The sequence below is a fragment of the Acomys minous genome (assembly GCF_964271855.1).
Source record: "Acomys minous genome assembly, chromosome: 10".
In the NCBI taxonomy this organism is placed as follows: domain Eukaryota; kingdom Metazoa; phylum Chordata; class Mammalia; order Rodentia; family Muridae; genus Acomys; species Acomys minous.
In genome coordinates this window covers 47,467,015-47,483,842 of record NC_140491.1, presented here as the reverse complement: position 1 = coordinate 47,483,842, position 16,828 = coordinate 47,467,015, and the positions used below count along the sequence as shown (strand labels likewise).

At 57.9% G+C, this 16,828-nt stretch overlaps 2 protein-coding genes across 6 annotated transcripts; one reads left to right on the top strand and one right to left on the bottom strand.

Moving 5' to 3' along the window:
• The first annotated feature begins 41 nt into the window (after positions 1 to 41).
• AEBP1 (AE binding protein 1) lies at positions 42 to 10,919 on the top strand. 5 transcript variants are annotated; one of them, XM_084798686.1, is made up of 21 exons: positions 46 to 600; positions 2,164 to 2,520; positions 3,253 to 3,324; positions 3,452 to 3,523; positions 3,619 to 3,729; positions 3,805 to 3,873; positions 4,511 to 4,588; positions 4,966 to 5,046; positions 5,131 to 5,181; positions 5,818 to 5,927; positions 6,000 to 6,139; positions 6,470 to 6,554; positions 6,703 to 6,847; positions 6,943 to 7,028; positions 7,273 to 7,396; positions 7,593 to 7,789; positions 7,946 to 8,125; positions 8,548 to 8,902; positions 9,167 to 9,306; positions 9,400 to 9,499; positions 10,101 to 10,919. In XM_084798686.1, the coding sequence occupies exons 1-21, from the start codon at positions 354 to 356 to the stop codon at positions 10,709 to 10,711; spliced, it is 3,411 nt and encodes a 1,136-aa protein (XP_084654812.1). In that variant the 5' UTR covers positions 46 to 353; the 3' UTR covers positions 10,712 to 10,919. The 5 variants fall into 5 exon arrangements, with proteins under 5 accessions (XP_084654814.1, XP_084654812.1, XP_084654811.1 ...); XM_084798687.1 differs by having other exon boundaries at positions 47 to 600; positions 5,134 to 5,181; XM_084798688.1 differs by lacking the exon at positions 10,101 to 10,919 and adding an exon at positions 9,899 to 10,022 and having other exon boundaries at positions 42 to 600; positions 3,619 to 3,873.
• A 104-nt stretch (positions 10,920 to 11,023) lies between these two features.
• POLD2 (DNA polymerase delta 2, accessory subunit) lies at positions 11,024 to 16,539 on the bottom strand. Its single transcript, XM_084798729.1, has 11 exons — positions 16,485 to 16,539; positions 15,064 to 15,339; positions 13,778 to 13,899; positions 13,511 to 13,634; positions 13,073 to 13,187; positions 12,784 to 12,982; positions 12,511 to 12,591; positions 12,221 to 12,378; positions 11,874 to 12,001; positions 11,508 to 11,609; positions 11,024 to 11,254 (listed from the first exon to the last, which is right to left on the bottom strand). The coding sequence occupies exons 2-11, from the start codon at positions 15,335 to 15,337 to the stop codon at positions 11,094 to 11,096; spliced, it is 1,464 nt and encodes a 487-aa protein (XP_084654855.1). The 5' UTR covers positions 15,338 to 15,339; positions 16,485 to 16,539; the 3' UTR covers positions 11,024 to 11,093.
• Between the last annotated feature and the right edge of the window lie 289 nt (positions 16,540 to 16,828).

Below are 16,828 nucleotides of genomic sequence, written 5' to 3'. Positions count from 1 at the left end.
GGGTCCAAGGCCGACTCCTCCTCCTCTCCCTCCGGAAACACGAAGCCCCCGCCCCGGCCAGGCCGTCGCAAGCACTCCGGAGGGCGGTCCGCGCGCGAGAGCTAGCCACGCGGGGTAGGAGCGCCCAGTTGCCGCCGTCAGCGCCCTGGAGTTGGGCCCTCCAGAGGCACTCTTGGAATTCCTTATCCTTCCCGAATCTTCCTCTCTCACCCCTTTCTGGATACCCTCGACACCCACGTTGCTCTTCAGGGTCCCCCGCGCCCTTTCCCGCCCCCCCCCCCAACGCGGGGAGCCGCCCCTGCCACCCAAGTCCCTGCTCAAGCCCACCCAGGCTCCTGCGCGTGGCCAGAGCCATGGCTGCGGTGCGCACCGCACCCCTGTTCTGCGGCCTCCTGGCACTGCTAGCGCTGTGCCCCGGAGGGAGCCCACAGACGGTGCTGACTGACGATGAGATCGAGGAGTTCCTCGAAGGCTTCCTTTCGGAGCTGGAGACCCAGTCCCCGTCCTGGGAAGACGACGTGGAAGCCCAGCCACTTCCCGAGCCCACCCAGGGTGCCCACAAATCCAAGGCAGGGGGCAAGCAGCGGGCAGATGCAGAAGGTGAGAACCTGGTGGTTTGGGCGGCCATGGGCTCAAGTGAACATACAGGGTTCTGAAGGGTCTAGCCATTTCCCATGCTGCCCAGTGCAATACAAGGCAGCACAGTGCTGGGCCGCAGTTCTAGCCAGGAGTTTGGAGACCTGGAGGAATGTCCATCCAGCACAGCGTAGCACAGGGCTTTTGCCGTTCTGAGGATGCAGTCGTCCGAGTTGTTCATCCCCAGGTCTCAAGAGGTTGTAGGTTTGGGTGGGAGGGAGACTGTGTTTCACCTCCTTCTCCTTCTAACTGGCCCTAGCCTGTTAATGGCAAGCTTCAAGCCTGAGCAGTCCGCCTCCTCCCTTCCCATAGAAACACACAAGCAGGGGAGGGGGGGATGGGGAAGACCTCTATTCGCCAGCCTTCCAGGTAGAAGTGGGCAGTGTGAGATGGTCAGAGCTAAACAAGGTGATAGCATCACCGAGGCATGTAGCACAGAGCCGCTTATGTAATCAGCTGTCAGTAAATCTTAGTTGTTTTTCACGGCCCTCTGGAGAATGGCAAAGGATCTTGTGATCTCCCTCCCAGGAGACTGTAAGGCACTGTTAATCATTCCTGAGGTCTGCAACCTCCCCCCCCCCCCACCCGCCCTCCACTGCTGAAGATCTGTCCTGCTTTCTCCTAGCCCTTAACCTCCCTACATGCTTTACCTCCAGCAACCAAGGCTTGCTGGTTTGTTCTGTAATGTTCCCTGCATTTCAGCCAACTGCCGTTGCGGTGCCCATCCACCATTAAGTTCTCCACGGCGTGTGCAGCTCCTGGGTGCTGGGAGGGTGGCCCTTGCTACCAGACTTCTCTGAGATGAACCAACAGCCAGGAGCTCCCTCCCTGCCTGTCCCTCTGCCCTTGATGTGGTCCCCAGGGCCTCCTGTTGGGTCTGGCTTTCAACCTACCCCAGATGTCCTTTTGGGGCTTCCAAGACCTACTGAGCGCTTGCCTGCCTGCCTGCCTCCCTTGGTGCAGTGCCAGGGATCCGAACCCAGGGCGTTGCACATACCAGGTCACCAACTGCTCTAGCACTGAATTACAGCCCACAGCCTGACTTGAGTGTCTCTTTGAGCCTTTTCTTGTCCCTGCAAGGAGGCTCTAGGAAGTCTGAACTATGTCCTTTAACTTGCCTGGCCATGTGCTTTGGTAGCCTTGTTCCTTTGCGTGCCTCCCTGTGCCTTCCACGCTTGGCACAGAAAGAACTGTGCTCCTGAACTGGGCAGACATGTGAAAAGATGGGGGGTGAGGGACCCCCATGGAGGTTTTGGCAGATGGAGATGTCTCCCTAGAAATCAGGCCCGGTACTTAGTCTTCAGAGCAGCTGAGAGTTGAGGCTGACCCCTTTGGATGCGCAGACAGGAAGCCTGGACACGAGTCTCTTTCTACCACTTGAGCAACTGGCAAACCTCAGTTTCCTGATCTATACCAGAGCAGGGACTGACAGATGTCCCCACACCCAGGCTGTGGGCATCCTGAGGGACCACATGGGCACCTGGATTGGGCTCTGCTTGTTTGATCCTGCATCTTCATCCTTAATAGCCCCTGCAGAAAAGAACAAAGATAAAGGGAAGAAAGGAAAGAAAGACAAAGGCCTTAAAGACAAAGGCCCCAAGGCTACAAAACAGCACCTGGAGGGGTCCACCAGGCCCACCAAGAAGCCCAAGGAGAAGCCACCCAAGGCCACCAAGAAGCCAAAAGAGAAGCCACCCAAGGCCACCAAGAAGCCCAAAGAGAAGCCACCCAAGGCCACCAAGAAGCCCAAAGAGAAGCCACCCAAGGCCACCAAGAGGCCCACGGCAGGAAAGAGGCTCTCAACTGTGGCCTCCTTAGAAACACTGCAGGGGACATTCCCCCCACCCTCCAATGCCAGCCCCAAGGAGCTACCAGAGGAGAGAGGTTTGTAGCAGGATGGGTCCCTGGGGGCTCTGACCTCTTTGAGGACATGGATAAATGAGATTCTTAGGACTCTTTTTTTAAATATTTTTATTTAATTTTTAAATTTTTGTGTATTGGTGTGAGGGTGTCAGATCTTGGAGTTACAGACAGTTGTGAGCTGCCATATGGGTGCTGGGAATTGAACCTGGGACCTTTGGAAGACCAGCCGGTGCTCTTAACCACTGAGCCAACTCTCCAGCCTCGATTCTTAGGACTCTTAAGACAAGGAAGCTTTGAGTCCTGGTCACATACACTTGGCTGTTTTATCAGTGAGCTCTCTTAATGCTGCCACTCTGGCAAGGAGCTTATAGGTGAGAACTGTCCCCTGATTCCCCCCTGCTCTTCTCTGATGGTGTCAGCTTTGTGGCAAGCCCTCTCCCAGAAGGCAGCCTCAGAGTATTCCAGCACTATACTGAATCCCGTGGACTTTGGGACACTAGATACTAACTGTTGTCAAAGTTGGGGATCAAGTAGCCATCTTCTTAGTCAGGGGGCAGCAGGGGCTTCGGAGGTGGACGTGTGTGGGTGAGGTGGAAGCTAGCTAGCTTCCTGTGCATCCCGGAAGCGAGCTGTGCGGCCTTAGGAAGGTATCTACAGTGCCCACAAAGGCCCCGATGCATTGTGGTCTTAAGCTTTCAAAGTGATCTGGGTAGGTACCCCCATTCATCTGCTCCTGGGACTTCTCTGTCATAGGAAGAACCTTCCCAGACACGTGGCAAGGCCAAGGAGAAGAGACCCAGGTGGAGGCCAGGGAGCCCCAGCCAGGTGAGCAGCTGTCATCTTCTTGGTCTCAGGGTGACCAGTCACTCAGCGCTATTATACGGGGGTGGGGGGACCCCTCTGGACTGGACCTTGGTAGGTTGTTGGTAGGCTGTTGTTATCGTCCCCTCAGAGCCAGAGGAGGAGACCGAGGCGCCCACACTGGACTACAACGACCAGATAGAGCGGGAGGATTACGAAGACTGTAAGCAGACCCCCCCCCCCCCACTCAGGTGTGGACTAGACTCTGGCCTAGGGTCCATCCAGCTTGTCTGCTCAGAATCTGCCTCCCCCCCTTAGTTGAATACATCCGGCGCCAGAAACAGCCCAGACCGACAACCAGCAGGAAGAGGCTCTGGCCAGAGCGCCCCAAGGAGAAGGCCGAAGAACCAGAAGAAAGGAAGGAAATTGGTAGGCAAGGAGGCAGTAGAAGGGGCCTCAGGGCCAAGGGAGAGGCCCTGGCTCACTTCCGCCTTACCCCCACAGATCCACCTCTGACGCCCCTGGTGCCCCCTGACTATGAGGACGGCTATGTGATCCCCAACTATGACGATTGTGAGTGTATTGTACCCCAAAGTCCAAGGGAGGCAGGCAAATGGACGTCTGGGGCCACGCATGTAGTCAGGGTGCTGGGCCTTCCCCAACCATGTTGCTGGCTCCTGACTTTGTTCTTGTTCCCGGCTAGGGGTGTGTGTGGGTCTCTTTTTCTCAAGCCTGTTACCCTGTGTGGGCTCAGCCCTCCCTACCCTGGGCTCTAGCAGGCTCCCTGCCTGCTCACTGCACCCGCCTTCTCCAAGGAGTTTGGCTGTTGACCTTGGCACACTCCTTTCCCAGATCCCAGTGGATCTCTTAAATCTCCTCCTTTCTGGGCTCTAGGGGTGTGCATTTCCTTACTGTTAATGCTTTAGACCCTTGGCCTCAGCCCAGATCTCAAGGTCGGCCCCGTCATGGCTGCAGATGCTAGCTGCCACCCTGCCATATGTCTGGTCCCGGCACCATTCTCTGCCCATCTTTAATTCTGCCTTTCCATAGGTAGACCTTGTACCAGGCTTGTGACTTCAGTCTTAGCCTGTCCCCAACCTTCTCGCCTCTCTCCCCTATTGCCAATGCCTGCCTTACGGCCTTCTGTGAGGTCAGGAGCCCAGGCCAGTACAGGATTAGGGCCAACTAAGTCAGGCTTTCTCTTCTACAGTGGACTATTACTTTCCCCACCCTCCACCACAGAAGCCCGATGTTGGACAAGAGGTGGACGAAGAAAAAGAGGAGCTGAGTGAGTGAGGCCAGGCATGACATAGCAGGCTACCTCTGGAGGCCACATGTGTCTGCCAGATGTGCCCCTAGCTCAGCCTGAATCCCTTGTCCCTCAGCTCAGCCTGATCCTTATCTGCATGCTCCAGGCTTGGCCGGGGACCCTCCCCACATGTTCTCAAGTCAGCCTGACCCTCGTGTCTCTCCAGCACAGCCCTAGCCCCATCACATACCCGCAGCTCAGCCTGACCCCTCCTGCTTGCTTTCAGGCCAGCCTGACCCTTATGTACGCCTAGCTCAACCAGACACCCCTCCCCATGTATCCCCAGCTCAGCAAGGCCTCTCCTACTCCAGGCCCAGGGCCAAGCTGACTAGCCTCTCTTATTTTACACGGCCCAGAGAAACCCAAAAAGGAGGGCAGTAGCCCCAAGGAAGACACTGAGGACAAGTGGGCTGCGGAGAGAAACAAGGATCACAAAGGTGCATCTGTGCAGTCCCCATGGGGCGGCATTTGGCCTTTTGATGCTGAAGGCCCTTGGCTTCAGCCCCTCCCTTTGCTGTTAGCAGGGCCCTCGAAGGAACTGGAGGAAGAGTGGGCTCCGGTGGAGAAAATCAGTGAGTGGGGCTAGAGATGGAGGGTCAGGACCCACTCAGGACCACGCACACACAGGACCAGATTTCCTGGTGCAGCTTTGACCGCCCATCCTACCATAGATTGTTGCAGCACACAGGGGATGGGGGGGAGGGGGTGGGGAGCCCCATGAGCTGAAGAGAGGTTGCACCTGTGCTCTGATCTGGGGCTGGCCTGCTTGGGGAGGTGGGGGTGGAGCTTCTGGGTATCCAACAGTGGGGAGGGGGGGTGGGATGGGGTGACAATGGAGGGAGGTCTCTAGCTGTCTTTATAGGTTTCATTTTGAAGCCAGTGTGCAAGCGGCCTAATCTGGGTGAAGTCCCTGGGGACCTGGATTTTTATCATAAGTGTTGGGCTGGTGCTAATGAGCTAATGGTTTAGCTCATTCCTCAGATGGCAGCTAATGCCGGGGGCTGGGGGGTGGGGGGGCGGGCGGGAGGGAAGCAGGCTTGGATTAAATTGGCTCCTGGCCTGATCTGACTTGAGACGGGTGCAATCTGCAATCTTTAGAGGCCTCTGACTGGCACTCACATGTCAGGGGCATGGGCTCTAGTTGGCTCTTGGATCCATGGAGGGAGGTTGAGCTTGTGAGCCGCTAGCCCAGGGTGTGCATCTGGCAGAGTGCCCACCTATTGGGATGGAATCACACCGCATTGAGGACAACCAGATCCGCGCCTCCTCCATGCTGCGCCATGGCCTGGGAGCTCAGCGGGGCCGGCTCAACATGCAGGTGGGTGAGTGGACTGTCCATCCAGCAGTGGGCCAGGGCTCCCCTGCCCATGCTCAGCCTCCCCTCTCACAGGCCGGTACCAACGAAGATGACTACTACGATGGGGCGTGGTGTGCTGAGGACGAGTCACAGACCCAGTGGATCGAGGTGGACACCAGAAGGACGACACGGTTCACAGGCGTCATTACCCAGGGCCGAGACTCCAGCATCCAGTACGTGGATGGGCTCCTAGGCAGTGGGCAGGGCCTCCAGCACAGCTCTGAGTCCTGTTTGAGACATCCCAGACAGCCCCTGACCAGAACTGGGAAGGTCAGAAAAATCAATGAGTGTGGGGGCGAGTCCCCAGCATGGCTAGTCAGTCCGTATATTCAGGTGGACAGACAAGCTTTGCAACAGCCATTGGCCATGGCCAAACAGGCACAGAAGCTGTCTCCAGAGGCCCAGCCCATGCTCCACAGCCCTGCTGTGGCCCAGAAGTTGGTCTCAGGGCCTTAGAGCCCTGGGTGAGAGCCAGCTTGGCCTTGACTATGTCTGCTTCACAGTGACGACTTTGTGACCACCTTCTTCGTGGGCTTCAGCAACGACAGCCAGACCTGGGTGATGTACACCAATGGCTATGAGGAGATGGTAGGTGCTGGAAAGCTTCTCTGCTTAGTGCCTGGATGGGGGGGGGGGGGGTTGGGAGGGAGAGGGGTTGGGGGGAGGGGGAGGGGGGATTGGGGGGGGGCGCTCCTGGGTGAGGCAGGGAACTGCACAGAGGCCTGCTTCTCTCTAGACCTTCTATGGGAACGTGGACAAGGACACACCTGTGTTGAGTGAACTCCCTGAACCGGTTGTGGCCCGTTTCATCCGCATCTATCCGCTCACCTGGAACGGTAGCCTCTGCATGCGCCTGGAGGTGCTAGGCTGCCCCATGACCCGTGAGTGAAGAGGGGCTGGCCGTGGCTTCCGGGAGCTACGTGGGATTTGGATGTGGGCAGCTGATTCGGGCTCTGTATACCTGCTCTTCTTGCAGCTGTCCACAGCTACTATGCACAGAACGAGGTGGTGACCACCGATAGCCTGGACTTCCGGCACCACAGCTACAAGGACATGCGCCAGGTTAGGAACCTGAGTCACAGGCTGGGGTACAGGAGAGCCTATACTCCGCCTAGTCCCTGCTATTGCAGAGGCTAGTCTCCCTTCGAGGAATGTTGCGAACTAGTGCCTGTGGCAGGGGGTGGGGGGACGGGGACGGGGGTGTGGGGGCATCTGAGAGGGGCTGGAGTTACCTGCCTCTTCCCATAGACTGCGTCAGGGGAGCAGGAGGATGCTGGTGAGTGACACCCTGTCTCCTCCCTGCCAGCTGATGAAGGTCGTGAATGAGGAGTGCCCTACAATTACCCGCACCTACAGCCTGGGCAAGAGTTCCCGGGGCCTCAAGATCTATGCCATGGAGATCTCAGACAACCCTGGGGAGCACGAGCTGGGTGAGGCCTGAAGACACTGTTTTGCCAATTGCTTTGCTCGGGCTGGGCCCTTACGGTGGATACGCAGCGCCCTGCCGTCCTCTGCCTGACCTGGAGACCCCAGGGGATCCAGGCTTGCCTTGCTGAGCAGTCGTAAGCCTCAGTTGCCCCCGGACCTTGCCATGCTAAGCGCCTGCTGTGGTTCCTGTCATTGTAGGGGAGCCCGAGTTCCGTTACACGGCCGGGATCCACGGCAATGAGGTGCTAGGCCGAGAGCTCCTGTTACTGCTCATGCAGTACCTGTGCCACGAGTACCGTGACGGGAACCCTAGAGTGCGCAACCTGGTGCAGGACACGCGCATCCACCTGGTGCCTTCGCTGAATCCCGACGGCTATGAGGTGGCAGCGCAGATGGTGGGTTGTGGGAGCTGGCGAGGGGTGGGCGGGGGCTAGCGAGGGTGGGCGGAGTCTGGCGAGGAGTGGGCGAGGGCTGGCGAGGGGTGGGCGGAGACTGGAAGCACGGGCTCCCGGACTTCCCACCCAATCAGTCACCTACGGTCTTCTTTGCAGGGCTCAGAGTTTGGGAACTGGGCCCTGGGGCTGTGGTCTGAGGAGGGCTTTGACATCTTTGAGGACTTCCCGGATCTCAACTCTGTGCTCTGGGCAGCCGAGGAGAAGAAATGGGTCCCCTACAGGGTCCCGAACAATAACCTGCCAATCCCTGAACGCTACCTGTCCCCAGAAGCCACGGTAAGGAGCAGGTCCTGGCGTGCTGAGAGTTGGTGGGGATGGGTGGGGTGGAGTGGGGGAGGGGGGTTGCTGACAAGGAGTTGAGGCGTTGGTACAGAAACCCTGGAGGGTAGCAGGGCGTGGTGGCGCACGCCTTTAATCCCAGCACTCGGGAGGCAGAGGCAGGGGGATCGTTGTGAGTTCGAGGCCAGCCTGGTCTACAAAGTGAGTCCAGGACAGTCAAGGCTACACAGAAAAGCCCTATCTTGAAAAACTTAAAAAAAAAAAAAAAAAAGAAAGAAAGAAAGAAAGAAAGAAAGAAAAGAAACCCTGGAGGGCAAGAGAAAGAATCAGAGGGACATGGGGATGTGGGGCTCACAGCATTAGGGTGGGGCGCTGCACAGACGGAAGGGGAAATGGCTTCTCGCACCACCCACCCCTAGGTATCCACAGAAGTCCGGGCCATCATTGCCTGGATGGAGAAGACCCCCTTTGTGCTGGGTGCAAATCTGAATGGCGGCGAGCGGCTTGTGTCTTACCCCTATGACATGGCGCGGACACCCAGCCAGGAGCAGCTGCTGGCCGAAGCAATGGCAGCTGCCCGTGGAGAAGATGACGACGACGAGGCGTCCGAGGCCCAGGAGACTCCTGATCATGCCATTTTCCGCTGGCTGGCCATCTCGTTTGCCTCTGCGCATCTCACCATGACCGAGCCCTACCGAGGAGGGTGCCAGGCCCAGGACTACACCAGTGGCATAGGCATTGTCAACGGAGCCAAGTGGAATCCTCGGTCTGGGAGTGAGTCTGCCTGGGAAGAGTTTGGGAAAGGCACGTGGAAGGGATGGGGAGAAGCCCGGCCTGGTGGCGCACGCCTTTAATCCCAGCACTTGGGAGGCAGAGGCAGGCAGGTGGATCCCTGTGAGTTCGAGGCCAGCCTGGTCTACAAAGTGAGTCCAGGACAGAGAAACCCTGTCTTGAAAAACAAAAACAAAACAAAACAAAAACCCAAGCAAAAACAAAAGGCATGGGGAGGTGACAACAGGTCTGTTCTTGTCTGCCCAGCTATCAATGACTTTAGCTACCTGCACACTAACTGCCTGGAGCTCTCTATCTACCTGGGCTGTGACAAGTTCCCCCACGAGAGTGAGCTGCCCCGGGAGTGGGAGAACAACAAGGAGGCGTTGCTTACCTTCATGGAGCAGGTGGGACAACCTGGGCCACACGGAGGCGGGGGCAGCTGGGAGGGGCGTGTGCATGGGATCTCCATGTGGGCCCCCGCTGCATCTCCTTCGTAGGTGCACCGTGGCATTAAGGGCGTGGTGACAGACGAAGAGGGCATTCCCATCGCCAATGCCACCATCTCCGTGAGTGGCATCAACCACGGTGTGAAGACAGGTACAGCACGCACTTTGTTCTTTCTTTTTTTTTTTTTTTGGTTTGGTTTTTCTTCCTTTTTTTTTTTTTTTTTTTTGTTTTTTTCAAGACAGAGTTTCTCTGTGTAGCCTTGGCTATCCTGGACTTGCCCTGTAGACCAGGCTGGCCTCGAAATCACAGCGATCCAACGGCCTCTGCCTCCCGAGTGCTGGGATTACAGGCGTGCGCCACCGTGCCCAGCTTGTACTTTTTGTTTTTTTTTTTTTAAGGGTTTCACCATGTACCTGTGGCTGGCTCAGAACTTTGCTGTGTAGCCCAGGCTAGCCTTGAGTTCACAGCCCTGCCTTGAGTCCTGAGATTACAGAGCTCGTGTCATGACACCTGGCTCTTGTGTGTGTTTAGCTTTACTTGCCTTCCCAGGTGGGGCTCACCTTGTTGGCACAAAGTAGTAGGAAGACTCAAGCCGCAAGGCCAGCCTGGTTTGTGTAGCAAGTCTCTGGCCTCCTGGGACCTGCCTGACACGTTGGGCCTGCCCAGGACTTGGGAGGACTGGGCCTGGGGGAGCCCGAGCGGGCAGGGCTGGGGGAGCTCTGGGAGAGTCAGGCCTGTCTTCCCTGTACAGCAAGCGGAGGTGACTACTGGCGCATCCTGAACCCGGGGGAGTACCGTGTGACGGCGCACGCAGAGGGCTACACCTCAAGCGCCAAGACCTGCAACGTGGACTACGATATTGGGGCCACCCAGTGCAACTTCATCCTGGCTCGCTCCAACTGGAAGCGCATTCGGGAGATCCTGGCTATGAACGGGAACCGGCCCATCTTCCGCATTGACCCCTCACGGCCCATGACCCCACAGCAGCGGCGCTTGCAGCAGCGCCGCCTTCAGTACCGGCTCCGGATGAGGGAACAGATGCGGCGGCGGCGCCTCAATTCTACCACAGACCCTGCCGCGAGCCCCACGGGGCCTGCCTCTACTCCTCCTACTTCTCCTACACCGGGCATCACCAGGAGGCCCGGGGAAATTTTACCCACAACCACCGCAGGCTGGGAGGAATCAGAGACTGAGACCTATACGGAAATAGTGACAGAGTTTGCAACAGAGTATGGAACTGAACTGGAGGAGGAGGAGATGGAAGAAATAGAAGTGGAGGAGGAAGAGGAGGAGATGGCCACGGGCCCCACGTTTCCATTCACAACTGTGGAGACTTACACAGTGAACTTTGGGGATTTCTGAGACTGACGTCCTAACACCCTGGCCCAGTTGGAACTAAGGCAACATTTCCCGAGCCTGTGCCGGCAGACACACAGCCATCGGATAGATGCCCCTGGTTGGGCCCCCCTCCCCAGTGTGAGACATCAAGGCCACGGGGGCTCTGAAGCCAGCCTTTGGGGAGGGGCAGATAAGGAAACCAAGGTCATACCAATAAAACAAGCTCATGGCACCACCCGCCCCCCTGTTCTGACCAGCTGGAGCAGAGGCTGCCTTGCTGAGGGCTCTCCCTGTTGGTCCCGACCCACGCATGCGCAGGGGCTCAAGGTTCAGACCTGTGAAAATTCATGCTTTATTTACAGGGCTCACGTCGCGAGGGTGAATGGGCTGCCCCAGCTGCCTCTCATCAGGGGCCCAGCCCCAGGTCTCCCAGGTCATCATGCTCTGCCCCAAAACCTGCAAAGCTGATAGGCTGGCAGGCCAGGCTGCGCAGGTTCACCAGACAGGCAGTCTGTGTGGAACTAAAGTCAGGAACGGCCACCAACAGCACCACCTGGTCCTCAGGACCTGCAAACCGATCACACGGGGCCCACCTTAGGTTCTGGGTAGGACCTGCCTTTATAGGGAAGTCCCCAGAAAAAGCACCCACAGTTGGACCAGGTGCTCAGCTATCTGAGACCCTCTCTAGTCAGCTACACCACACGCTGTAACACGATGGGCACTGCACAGACCTTCTCTCCTGTAGGGACCCTTGCACCCAGGTGAGGCAATACTGCTCCCGACAACTCAGGCCTGGGGGCCCCCAAAAGATTAAACTTACCTCGGATGATTTTGGAGCCAAAGTTGGGGGTGTTGCCACAGAAGTAGACGTGAGGGCACTCCGGGAAGATGAACGGGTCGGTCTTGTAGAAGGGGTAACACCCTGGAAAAAGGCCCGTTATTGAACTGTCCCACTAAGGGGGTCCCTCCCTTCTCACTGAATGCCAACAGTATCCCAACTGTGGAAACAGTGGCCCTGTGGCCCAGTAGTACTAAGGCTGTATGCTCCTAGCCTGTACCGTGCATGCTTTGGGCACGGACAGAATTACAATTCCAGAGTGGGTTCCAGAACCGCTTTTCTGAATACAAGGCTGTGCTGGGAACCCGTCCAGGCCCCTTGGTCCCACGAGTGTAACTGAGCAGATACCCAGGGTGTCTGGAGCTGTGGGGCTGATGTGACGGACCCGCAGGGTCCACTCCAGGATCTCTAAGTGGTCCTCCATGCTGCTATACCGAAAGATGTCGCTCACATTCTGTCCCGATGTCCCTAGAAACCTGCAAGGGAGAGGCTCTGCTGACTGTGGACTGATGGGGGGGGGGGAGGGTTACTATCACTGCCACCCCACCCACAAAGACTATCTCAGACCCTACTCGATGGCCCTGGGGGGGGGGCGGTGCCCAAGCCAACCTTGCAGGGTAGACCAGGAGGGCCTTCTGCAGCCCCGCCCCCCTCCCAGACTTATTTATCCCCGGGTCTCGTGCCATGGTGGCTACCTTACTCCATCGATGGTGGCTTGGTATGGGTTGGTGACCAGCTGGAGTGTGGAATAGGCAGTGGCCAGCGGGAACATGCAGGGGTGCAGGGGCTGCTGCGGGAGTGTGTAGTTGGTTGGATCAAATTCGCCTGGCATCACGTCCACGGGTACGGAGGCCTGGAGGGCACAAAGCAGGGAGAGCTCGTAGGCCTCAAGAAGCCCCACTTCCTACTCTGGCCTCCCCTTCCCCGCCAGACAGCAGCTTCAGCGGCGGATCCCCACGGCCCTGCCAGCCCCCCAGCTGCTTACACTCAGCTGCAGAAGGATCTCGTCCAGCATTTTGACTGCCTCCACGCTGGCTGCCTGGGTTTTCTTGGTGAGGTACTTGGCCTGGGAGAAGAGCCCCCCAACCCCTAAGTGAGGCTCTGATTAGGGGGACACCCAGAGCCCAACAGAGTCCCTTGGCTTTGAGAAAGGTAAAGCCCAGCAGCAGCAGGGGGGACAGGGCAGACAGGGAGAGAGGCCTCAGGAGGACAGTCCCGGAGCAGCAGGCCTGGCCAGCCATGGGAGCAGACTCCATACCTTGTTGATGGAGTCTCTGCTCTGCGTACTGTGACTGAGGAGGTTGCCGGCGAGGATGACCCGGGACACGTGGGCAGCACTGCACTGTTCCCCCTCGTCCCCGAGCTGTCCCGTCACCACATCTACCAGCAGCTGCGTGCCTAGGAGGCTCTCGCCACCACCTCCGCCCAGGCCCAGGCCGGATACCAGCAGCACGAATCTAGAGAAGGTGGTGAGGTCTTGCAGGCCGCTAGAGGGAGGAGGCTGCCTCCCAGCATGGGCACCGGGGTGCTCCATTGGGGCTCCTCACCTGTCGGTGTCGTGTGGGGGTATGGGCTTCTGCGGAGCCAGGTCAGCGAGGCAGTGGTCCTCGACCCGAAACTTGCCGTCGTCTTCCACCGAGCCAAACACCGCCAAGACCGTTCCTGGGATGGGAACCTTTGAGGCTCTCCTTCCTCCTAGCCATGTTCCCGCCCCCTCCCACCCCCCACCCCCACCCCCCAGCCACTCCAGTGAGTCTTCTCCTCCTTTGGCTTATTGCTTCTGGGCGGAGTCAGGGAAGCTGATCTCCCAGACGATCATCCACAGACAAGCGGCCTCTGCCCTCCCTACTTCCCAAGACCTAGTATGCCAGCCTTTAACGCACAGCCCTCCCCACCCCCACCCCCCTCTATGGGCTTCCCTATAGATACTCTTGCTAGGCCACCCCCATTTCAGGACCCCCACCGTATCCCCTGGGCTCCCCCACCTGTGACCAACTTTGACACATCGATGGCGCCTTTCAGCTTGATCCGCTGCAGTTCATCTTCTAAGACCAGTTCGTCATCTGGGTGGATGTATTTGCTCCGAGGAGGCTGGGGGATCAGGTTGTGCTGGCGGACAGGTGGGAGGCGGTCTCAGAGCCCAGGTCGCTCTGGCCTGGCTGGATTGGCTTTCTTCCCCCCTCTCCCCTCCAGTCAGAGGCTCAGCCTGGGACAAGGTTGTCACACTGGGGGGTGGGGGCAGCAGGGCTCACCTCCTCGCTGATCTCCCGCAGGATGGAGGGTTGGAGCGGCATGGCTTTGAACAGAGTGCCCACCACACAGCACGGTTCCCCAGGCTGCAGCTCACACAGCTTCTTTACTTCGACTCCACTGCCTGGGCGTGAGGGCACAGAGTCGGACAATGACACCCACAGATGGCCCTGCCCAGCCTCTGCCATAGGACACTTACTGGGCTCGCAGGGGTCCACCAGAGGGGACAGAGGGGCTCTGGGTGGAGTGGGACCTTGATGCCACCAAACATCCAAAAGAGGCAAGGAAGGACAGAGGCAAGACAGGGAGGAGACGCAAGCCCAGGGACTCTTGGGGCCACCAGAAACTGGACACACCCTACCCTAAAGCCTCCAGAAGAGGGGTTCTCAGCCCATGAGTCTTGAACCTCTGGGGCTCAGGTGACCCTTTGTTCCCTGTGGAATCAGCAGCCTTGTTCATTCAGGTCCCCAGGAGGGAAACCAGAACCTATGTGACCGCTCCACAGACCCAGAAGGAAAGATGTGGAAAGCCAAGCTGGGCAGGAACAAGGCAAACAAGCTCTAGAAAGTTCCAAGGATTCATTAGCATGGGCCCACTCCTAAGACAGACTGCTGAGGCGGCAGCGGGGGAGGCTGGGTCAGAACCACACTCATGCCCTGGAACCGCCAAGAACATTCCTCAAGAGCTCTGCCCAGGGGAGCAGCCGCTTCCGCAGAAGGAAAGGGGGGACGCTCCTCTCCCCCGCACCACACAGAAGCACCAGATGCCAAGAGAAACACAAAACTCCAAATCCCCACCTGTGACTCTGCTATGGTTTGGGTGTGGCCCATCCCTCAAAGACCAAGGTTTTTGGTGCCCAGCCTGCCATAATGAAGGAGGCTCTTTAGCTAGGGTGGGCACATGAGTGACCAACTTGTGTTGACGATAGTAAAACCATTTCCACCGTGGATGAAGTACCCGTCACTGCCAGAAATCACCCCTCACATTGGACCAGTCTCTGAGCCAAGCCCAACTTAACCCCTCCCCACAAGTTAATGTCCTGGACTCACTTTGTAGACCAGGCTGGCCTCAAACTCACAGCGATCCACCAGCCTCTGCTTCCCGAGTGCTGGGATTAAAGGCGTGTGCCACCAGGCCCAGCTCCCCACAAGTTACTGTATCCCTCACTTTTAAGGAGAAACAGAGAGCTAAAGAGGCTGTTTCCATGGTAACTGGGAAGTGTTACTAGTTACTGAGAAGTCCTGGTTCTAGGTGCTGGGCTCTTGGGAGCAGCATACCCCAAGCTTACCCCAGTGCTGCTGTGCCCGGCTCACCAGGAAGGGTCTCATCTGGATGAGGCGGGTAGCATAAATGTGAGCGTACTGTCGGTTAAAGCTGCGCTCTCCGAGTCGGAAGGGCTGTGAGGAGTTGGTGTAAGTCGCCACAGGCACCCGGGCAAAGGTGGCATTGCTGGCCGATGGCGGGGAAAGCAGAGTGTGGGCCCTTTGCGCTGCCTGCTCTGAAAACATGGTGGCACTCCTGCCTTCTTCTGTCCGAGCAGCTGTGTCCAGGCCAAGGGGCATCACTGCAGAGAAACGCAGAGGCATTCCTTGCAGTTCCTGCCTGAACCCAAAGCAGCAGCAGCAGCAGCAGCAGCAGCAGCAGCAGCAGCAGCAGCAGCAGCAGCACCCCTGATGTCCCAACCAGGCTGCCCACAGGGCACCCAATGGACACCAAGATAGAAGGGGAGACATACATGGGTCTGGAGATGCCACCCTATAACCCTAACCAGATAATCCTGGAGCTCGTATCACTTTCCCCGTATTTCTACCCAATTGAAACACAAAGCTCTCCCTGCTCTCATCAAGACTGTCCAAAGGCTACTTTTCGGTAAGCAATGCCCCCAAGTTCTTACTAGACCTGTAGTTAAGATGGCCTCTAGGGGCGCACCGCTCCTCCCCTCCCAGCTGTTTCTCCTTCCACAGCAGGGACTCTTGCTGGCCCTCTGCCCGCCCCGCCCCCACCCCCCTACGGCTTACTGGCTCTTCCCCACCGCCTCCCCCCCTTCAAGTCTTTCCTTAAAAGTCACCTTCCCATAGCTAATTAACTACTTTCGCTACTTCAATTGTTCCCATCACCGATCTGATTTTCTCTAGCATCTACTTTGCCTCATCCAACGGCATCATGTAAGCTCCAGGAGGGCAGAGGATTTTGTTTTCTTCAAGGAGGTATTGCACCTCTGTCCCACAAGAAGTCCAGCTACGATGTGCTTTGGGGGGGGGGGTGCACAGCGGATTTCAGTGAATAGAGGTTTCAACATATTCTTTATGTGTAGTTAAAATGACCACAGGCTGCGTGTAAGTAATGTAAGTTTTGAACACAGCTTTCCTTTCATTTTACTTTTTTTTTTTGGCACAGCTACTACAAAGTTCAAATCCCCCTAGCTGGCTCGGCTTGCTTTATTGAGCAGCTCTGACTCAGGAAGCGGACTCGACGAATTTGCCAAATGGGCGCAAATCAACTCAATGTAAGCCAAACACGGTGGGTGGTGGCAGCGGCCCACACGGTGCCCCGAGCCAGACGCCAAGAGCGACCCGCCCCACAGCCGACGCCCCCCAGCTCCGGCACACGCAGCATTGTCCGAAGCACCCCGAAGACCCCGTCCCGTTGCCCCGGGAGTCCCCAGCCTGGCCCAGCACCCACGTTGACCCCGCTGAACAGCACACTCACCGCGCGGCGCCGCATCCCGCCAATCTCCGCGCGCCTGTCCCGCCCATCCGCAGGTCCGGCCAATCGCCTCCCGCCCCGCCCCGCCCATCTCCGCACGCCTTGTCCCGCCAATCCCCGTGCGCCCCGCCTCTGGAAGCCGGGGGAACGCGGAGCCACGCCTCCGGTTCCCCAGACAACCTGACCACCCCCGCCCCCTTGCTAGGTTTCCCGTGCGCATGCGTTCGTTTGTCGCCCGACCTCACGTTGGGTAGGATGAGAAACTGAGGCAAAGAACAATTACCCAGCTAGTGGGCAAAAGCTAGGATTCACACTAAGACATCCGGACTGACAGCAGTATCTGCAGT

Coding starts and splice junctions, on each gene's coding strand:
- AEBP1 (XM_084798684.1), top strand. CDS start 354: ATGGCTGCGGTGCGCACCGCACCCCTGTTCTGCGGCCTCCTGGCACTG. Junction 4,589..4,965: donor CGAAGAAAAAGAGGAGCTGA/GTGAGTGAGGCC, acceptor TACACGGCCCAG/AGAAACCCAAAAAGGAGGGC. Junction 6,555..6,702: donor CCAATGGCTATGAGGAGATG/GTAGGTGCTGGA, acceptor GCTTCTCTCTAG/ACCTTCTATGGGAACGTGGA.
- POLD2 (XM_084798729.1), bottom strand. CDS start 15,337: ATGCCCCTTGGCCTGGACACAGCTGCTCGGACAGAAGAAGGCAGGAGT. Junction 13,900..15,063: donor CCGGGCACAGCAGCACTGGG/GTAAGCTTGGGG, acceptor CCTCACGCCCAG/GCAGTGGAGTCGAAGTAAAG. Junction 11,255..11,507: donor TGGCTCCAAAATCATCCGAG/GTAAGTTTAATC, acceptor ATCGGTTTGCAG/GTCCTGAGGACCAGGTGGTG.